At 58.3% G+C, this 6,572-nt stretch overlaps 2 protein-coding genes across 2 annotated transcripts; both read left to right on the top strand.

Moving 5' to 3' along the window:
• The first annotated feature begins 574 nt into the window (after window positions 1-574).
• Window positions 575-2,010, top strand: LOC117033190 (translation initiation factor IF-2-like). Its single transcript, XM_033125211.1, has 3 exons — window positions 575-1,098; window positions 1,221-1,777; window positions 1,842-2,010. The coding sequence occupies exons 1-3, from the start codon at window positions 877-879 to the stop codon at window positions 2,008-2,010; spliced, it is 948 nt and encodes a 315-aa protein (XP_032981102.1). The 5' UTR covers window positions 575-876.
• LOC117014027 (lanosterol synthase) lies at window positions 1,852-6,327 on the top strand. Its single transcript, XM_033091745.1, has 4 exons — window positions 1,852-2,072; window positions 2,411-2,576; window positions 3,746-3,843; window positions 4,242-6,327. Exons 1-4 carry the CDS (start codon window positions 2,059-2,061, stop codon window positions 4,279-4,281), a joined length of 318 nt encoding a protein of 105 aa, XP_032947636.1. The 5' UTR covers window positions 1,852-2,058; the 3' UTR covers window positions 4,282-6,327.
• The last annotated feature ends 245 nt before the right edge of the window (window positions 6,328-6,572 follow it).

The raw sequence follows: 6,572 nt of genomic DNA, 5'->3' as shown, positions 1-6,572 counted from the left end.
CTGCTGCTTGTTCAAACCTTCTACTGGTTCTTCCAGTTTCCGCGCCTTCCTGGGGTTCGTTGGCGTTCGTTGGCGAGAACAGTCTCTTTTCTTGATGGCTTCACCCCACAGAAGTGTCAGCTTTCTCTGGCTTACTAAGTCAGTTTTCACTGCTCCTTCCATTCCCAGCCTCGGTGATTCTGTTGACCTCTCTTATTTCCTACCACCTCCTCTCCCATTCTCTCTGTGAGTTTTTATCTTTTCTTACTCTCCGTGGGAAGTGGAAGTCAATGCCTGTGTCCCGTATGCCAGGTTTAACTGGAACCCCGCCCCTTTTGTTTAAAACTCTCTGGTGGGGGCTTTGCTCCTCACGTCTATTGAAATTGCTCGGAAATCACCAATACATTGTTTTGCCACATCTAATCATCAGCTCCCGGATCTCAGTTTCTAATCCCTCCCACACCTCTGCACAGCTCACCGTGTGTTCACTGGGCTCCCCTGACCCCACACTCCCCTGCTTTGTCTCCTCAACCGGAAACTATGCCCGATCGCTCTTCCTGGAAACTCTTCTCTTTGGATTACTCCCTAGCCGATCTCCTCCAATCTCATGTTTTCAAAGGTCACCTGAAAGCAGATGACTCACAAATTCCTCTAGCTTCCAGAACTGCTTCAGAAAGTGGCAAGACTGATGGGATAAGTGTGTTTGAAGCGAGGGGGTATTTTGAGGGGCATGAATGGCGATGTGTCTTTTACTGTGATAATTTCTTTTAGTCTAAGCATTCACTGTAGTTTTTGATGACGCGCATGTGTCTCTACTAGTTTCTGAACTGGGATAGGAAGAGGCAAGTGGCCTTTACCGGCATCGAAAACCCCGTGTTCCACCGGCGAAGGGCGTGCATGTTCCCTTGCAAGGACCCGCCCCCACGTCCCCCTGACTGGCTCTGGGTCACGGGCGTGGGGCAGGGCTCCGGGAAAGGGTACAGACGCGCTGGCTGGCTGGCTGCTCGTCAGCCGAGGTCAGGGCTTCTTGCAGAGCCGCCTCGGGCCCTCGGGCGGGAGGCCCCTCAGCGTCGGCAGTTTCCTCCAGGCAGAGGCTCGCAAGCCTCCCCCGAGCCCCAGGTTTCTGCTGTGCACCCCAAGGGCCACTCTGGTCCCCAGCCTCCCTCCAGCCGTCCCTGTCACGTCTGGCCACCCTCTCCGTCCCCATTTTCTCCCCTTCTCTTTCTCGCCTCCACTGTCAGGGCCTTGCATCTCCAAGTCATCCTGGGGACCCCCGAGGTGCAGCTGACGCCCCGGCTGGCCTCGCCCTCCCTGGGCCGCGGAGCCTCCTGGCGCCTGCGGTCGTTGGCCTTCGTGCGTCGGCCTCACCAGCCCCGCCCGGGGAAGCCTGGCGCAGCCTCGGGGGAGCCCACTACCCGCTCCGCACAGTCCCGCTCCTCCGGACACCCTCCCACCTCGTCGCGGCTCACCCCGCGGCCACCAGCCTCCCCGCACTCACTCGCTCACCTCCAGCCGCGGACTCGGCTGTTCCTCACGGGCACGAGCTCCTCCCCGCCTCCCGCTCGGGTCCGGCCCTCGCTGCTCCTCAGCCTGAGCCTCGCTCCCCTCACCCCCTGCCCGCCCGCCGCACCCCCTCCTCCGAGGGCCACCCCTCCTCAGCACGACCTTCCTCAGCCCTGGTCGCCCCACACCTGCTACCCGCGGACACGGGCTCCGGGCGTGACTGGCGGCCCGCCCCCGCCGCGCCCCCGCCCCGCCCCGCCCCCCGTCCAGGACCCGTTCCGGTCCCGCCCACTCAGTACAGGCCCCGCCCCACCTCTCGCGGCCTCGCGCGTGCCCCATGCCACGCCCACCCAACCCAGGTTCCTGTCCCCGCCTCGATGGGTCGTCTCGCGCTCCTCCACTGCGGTGGCCGAGGGCGCACTAGGCCCACCCTCGCGGCGTTCTGATTGGCTGCTGAGGCATCTGGCCATCGCTCAGCACGGGTCGGCCGAGCGGCGCGCCTCTGCAGTGCTCTCCGGTGGGCTTTAAGAAGGGCCGCAGGTGGCTGGGGTCGCCGCAGAGGTCGCCGCGGCAGTCATGACCGAGGGCACGTGAGTCTTCGCGTCGCAGACAGGGCTGGAAGAGGGGTCGCAGCGGGGCGGGGGCTTCCAGTCCAGGCTCTGCGTGTGCTGGGGGCCGCCTGGCAGGGGCGGGGCTGAGGAGAGCCGGTGGGGGTGGGGGTCCTGGCGGGGGTCCCTGTGGCAGGCGGGGGGTCCCCACTGGCCGCGACACATAATGGTGCAGGAGCGGGAGGCAGACGTGACGCCGAGAGCGTTTCGTTTTGCGAGACGAGGAGTAACGGCGGTGGGTTCTTAGAAGTGAGCCGCTGGGCTCTGACCAGGTGAAGCAGAGGCACGGTGGCCGTTCACCTGTGCGCGACCTTTTCCAGGTGTCTGCGTCGCAGAGGGGGACCCTATAAGACACCGCCCGCCACCGACCTCAGCCGCTGGCGACTCAGCAATGAGAGGGGAAGGCAGGTGTGGACGTATTTTCAAGAGGATGAGCCTGGCCGGGGGCAGACTGCGCTGGAAGCTCACTCCTTGGGACTGGACACCGTAGGTGCTCGAGTCTGCTGGTCACACACAATGCCTGGGACTCAGCAGAGCTGTCGGCGTCCCTTTCTCTTAGCCAGGAGCTCCAAGAACCTACAGGGAGCTTCACAAAGCTGCCTGGGAAGGGTGTTTTTCTCCTTGTCAACCAAGAAGACATGTGCAGTATGGGGCCTGGGCCACGTGTCACTAAAGCTGGTTCCTCCAGGAATCATTTGAGTTAAACGTAGAGCGTGAATTGAATGGACTCCTGTGCTTCCATTCCTCCATCACTAAGTTGTGCATTAGAACCTTCTGTAACTTTGGTTTTATTCAGAAAAAGTTTTTGATGCGATGAATTTCGTGTAAGAAATTCGGCTATTCAAAGAGTATGCAGTGTCCCTGGCGTCTCCCTGATGGGCCCTGGCTTCTGCTCACTGTGACTTGGATTCCATTCCCGGTTCCTGCTGAACCCATGAACGCAACTCAGTGCTCTGAGCCTCTGGGCTCCTGGCCCAGCTTTGCCTTGGGCTGTGGGGCCGACCGGTTCAGCCACAGGGAGACGGTGCAGGACACAGCCGTCGCGACCCCCTGTAGGCTGGGACACCGGTTCTCAGGTCACCCAGTTGGTTCAGTGTGATCGAGCCCCACTCCCGGCCCTGCACCCAGGCGTTTTCTGGGCCTCACGAGACCCCGGTGGACCGTAAGCAATGGCGGCCCAAGAGCAGTCAGCTATTCCACAATTTTAGCAGCATCTGGAGTTGGGCTTTGACTGAAGGCTGCGTGAAACACGTCTGACTGAGGCTGGGTGCAGTTTTAGGTGCACTTTGGGTCTTGATTTAGATCCCAGGGTGAAAGGCCTGGGCTTGAGATGAGGTGCTCTGAGTGGCAGCCCCTGCTGCACAGGTCTGGTCTCCGCCTCGGCCTTGGGCTGGGGCCCCTTGGACCCCATGTGCCCGCCTGGGCCCCCACATGGTGGCTCTGCCTGCTCGCCAGCTGGCCGGGCTGCCCTGTCTCCCTCTGTGCACGCCCTCACCCCTTCTGGCCTCCCACGGAGACCTCGCTTCCTGCAGGACTGCCCGTCTGCTCGGGACGAGGGTTAGAGCAGAGGGTCCAGCTGACAGGAGGAGCGGCATGGAGCCATGGGCTCACGCCCTCAGGGCTGGAGCAGAGCACTGACGGCCTGTCCCCTGCAGATCTCGAAAACTATCAACATGCTTGTGCGCTGGCGTGTGGACGGGCCAGCCTTCGACCCTTTCAAGGAACACGTGTCCAGGATTCCCGATTTCCTGTGGTGAGTGTGGCTGGAAGGGCACGCTCGGGCTCCAACTGAGGTGGCTGACAGCCCAGTGCAGTGGGTGTCTGTGTCTGCGTCCCGGCGAGGTTGCTGTGGTGTCTGCAGGAGAGCTGGGGCCAGGAGTTTCAGGGTTGGAAGCTGGCAAGGGTCTGTGTTGGAAGACCCACCGCATGGCAGAGACTCGGCACATCTGGAAGGCAGGACTCTGGGGGACCCTGTGGGCGTCAGGCCAGCATCAGGAAGACCTTGGGGACAACGGAGCTGCTCAGTCATAGATGTGGACGTCCACAGGCTGAGGGGGCGCTGTCCTCCGTAACTAGGGGCGGGAGGCAGCGGCTGACCCCAGCCCTTTGCCCTCTGCCTTTTGCCCCCTGACCTGGCTTTTCTCCTCACAGGCTGGGCCTGGACGGCATGAAGATGCAGGTGTGGCCATAGGCCAGCTGCTGGCTTCCTTGGCAGCCATATTCCTCCTGCCTCTGGGTTTGTTGAGATTCAGAAATCCCTCACAAGGCCTGGCAGTGTGATGCCAGGCTGCAGGTCCCCATCTAAAGGGACGTGTGTGCCTCCTGGGCTGGGCCCTCAGAGGAACCGAGGTCCCTGGGGTCGTGGGAGGGGTCTGAGCCATGTAGTTCCGAGCTGAGCTGTGGCTCAGGAGCAGACAGTGGCCTGAGTCGCACGCTGGCCAGGTGTCAGGTAGGGGGACGGCCCTGCCCTCACGGCCACCTGCCTCCGAGGGTGTTTAGCTACGTCCCCAGGCCTGAGCCCTTCTCTGCATGCTGCCAGCCCAGTGGTCTGTGTTACTGGGCTCGTCCCCCAGTTTACACGTTGTATGTAGTCGGTGATCCTGACCAAACAGAATAACTACTGTTACACACACTTGCATTTTACTCAGGCAATAAAAATGTTTGAAGAGCCAGTGCCACCTACTGTTGCTTCCTCCGCATCTCACAACTCTGTAAGAATCATGGATTCGCTGGTCAGCTTCATTCATTTTCATCTCCACCTGCCATATGAATTCTTATTTATAATTCACCTTGTTTCAAGAAGGAATTAAGGTTAGAGACACGAGGCAAAGGAACACAAAAGCAGGAAGTTCAGACGGGCTGGGAGGGATGTTAGCACCCGAGATACGTGCCAGGGGCCTGGTTAGTCACTATCCTTGGGCTCCAGAGTCAGTGTTTAACTTTCCAGGAGCAGCCGGAGAGGAGGATGAGTGTAAGACAGAACCCCTGTAGTGGAGGACGTGCCTGCGGCCCTGACTGCTGTTCCTCACAGCACCTCACAGGGCATCTGGTTGGCAGAATCCATGTGCACAGCCCGTCCTTGGGCAGAAGACGAGGCTGAAGGGCAGCTGCAGAGCAGGGGACTTGCCACAAGCGCTGGGCAGCAATTCTTGTCCTCGGGCTTTTCATGCTGTGTGACCTCTATGCCTGGGATTTGCTCTGGGAATGGTGCTGTCTCGAAGACCCCCTTCAATCAGGAGGGTGAGGGTGATGTGGATAGCTTTCGAGTTCCCTGTTGTTTTTAGTGAAAGTAATCCAACCACTACTTTCCATATAGCGACTCCTACTGAGAGCCTTCCTCAGGACAGCAATGCCCCAGCAGGTGTCTGAGACCCATGCCTGACACAAGTGGGGAACAGCTGGTTTGCATGGCATTAGGCAGCCTGAGACACCTGCCGCACAGACAGGCCCTTTATGGGCATAAGAGGCAATGAGCCTGAGACCCCACGGTCCCTGATGTCCCCTCTGGTTCTTGGGAAGAGACAGGAGCAGGGTTGGCTCCTGGGCATCCAGGAATAGGGGAGCAGTGAAATGCCTGTGGTGGCCAGAAGACAAAACAAACCAGCCTCTTACCCTTGGGTAGTATTGAGTGGTCTAACATACATATAATGGGAGGCCCAGGAAACAGGGAGGGAGGGAGGCAGGCAGAAAAACTTCCAAAGTAATCACGGCTGAAATTCTTTCAAATATACTGAAATATATAAGCCGAGCGATCCATCAAGCTCAGCAAACATGTAGCAGACCAGAAAAACAACAAAACTATGAGATCAGAACCAAATTGATGAAAACCAATGATGAATAAACAGAAAAACAGACATGTCACTTACAAGTGAGTAAAGATAAGAATGGTGACCACCTTCCATCAGGAATAATGCAAGCCAGAAGAGAGTGGAATGACATCTTTAAAGTGTTGAAAGGAAAAAAAAAATGGTCAACTAGAAATTCCATATTCAGAGAGACAAAAACCAGAGCTGAAGGAATTTCCCAGCAGCCTTGTCCTACGAGAGATGTGAAGTTGTTCAGCCTGAAGGAAAGTGGTACCAGATGGAAACGTCCTCACCAAAGAATGACGAGCACAAGAAATGGTAAGTCTGGTAAATATAGAAGGCTTTTCCCTTGTCATTTAAAAAATGTGTTTAGGGGCCGGCCCAGTGGCTCAGGTGGTTAGAGCTCCATGCTCCTAACTCCAAAGGCTGCCGGTTCGATTCCCACATGGGCCAGTGGGCTCTCAACCACAAGATTGCCGGTTTGATTCCTTGAGTCCCGCAAGGGATGGTGGGCTCTGCCCCCTGCAACTAAGATTGAACACAGCACCTTGAGCTGAGCTGCCGCTGAGCTCCCGGATGGCTCAGTTGGTTGGAAGCATCCTCTCAACCACAAGGTTGCCGGTTCAACTCCCGCAATGGATGGTGGGCTGTGCCCCCTGCAACTAGCAACGGAAAC

This window comes from Rhinolophus ferrumequinum, chromosome 2 (genome assembly GCF_004115265.2).
Source record: "Rhinolophus ferrumequinum isolate MPI-CBG mRhiFer1 chromosome 2, mRhiFer1_v1.p, whole genome shotgun sequence".
Taxonomy (NCBI): domain Eukaryota; kingdom Metazoa; phylum Chordata; class Mammalia; order Chiroptera; family Rhinolophidae; genus Rhinolophus; species Rhinolophus ferrumequinum.
This window is presented reverse-complemented; position numbering and strand designations above follow the sequence as displayed.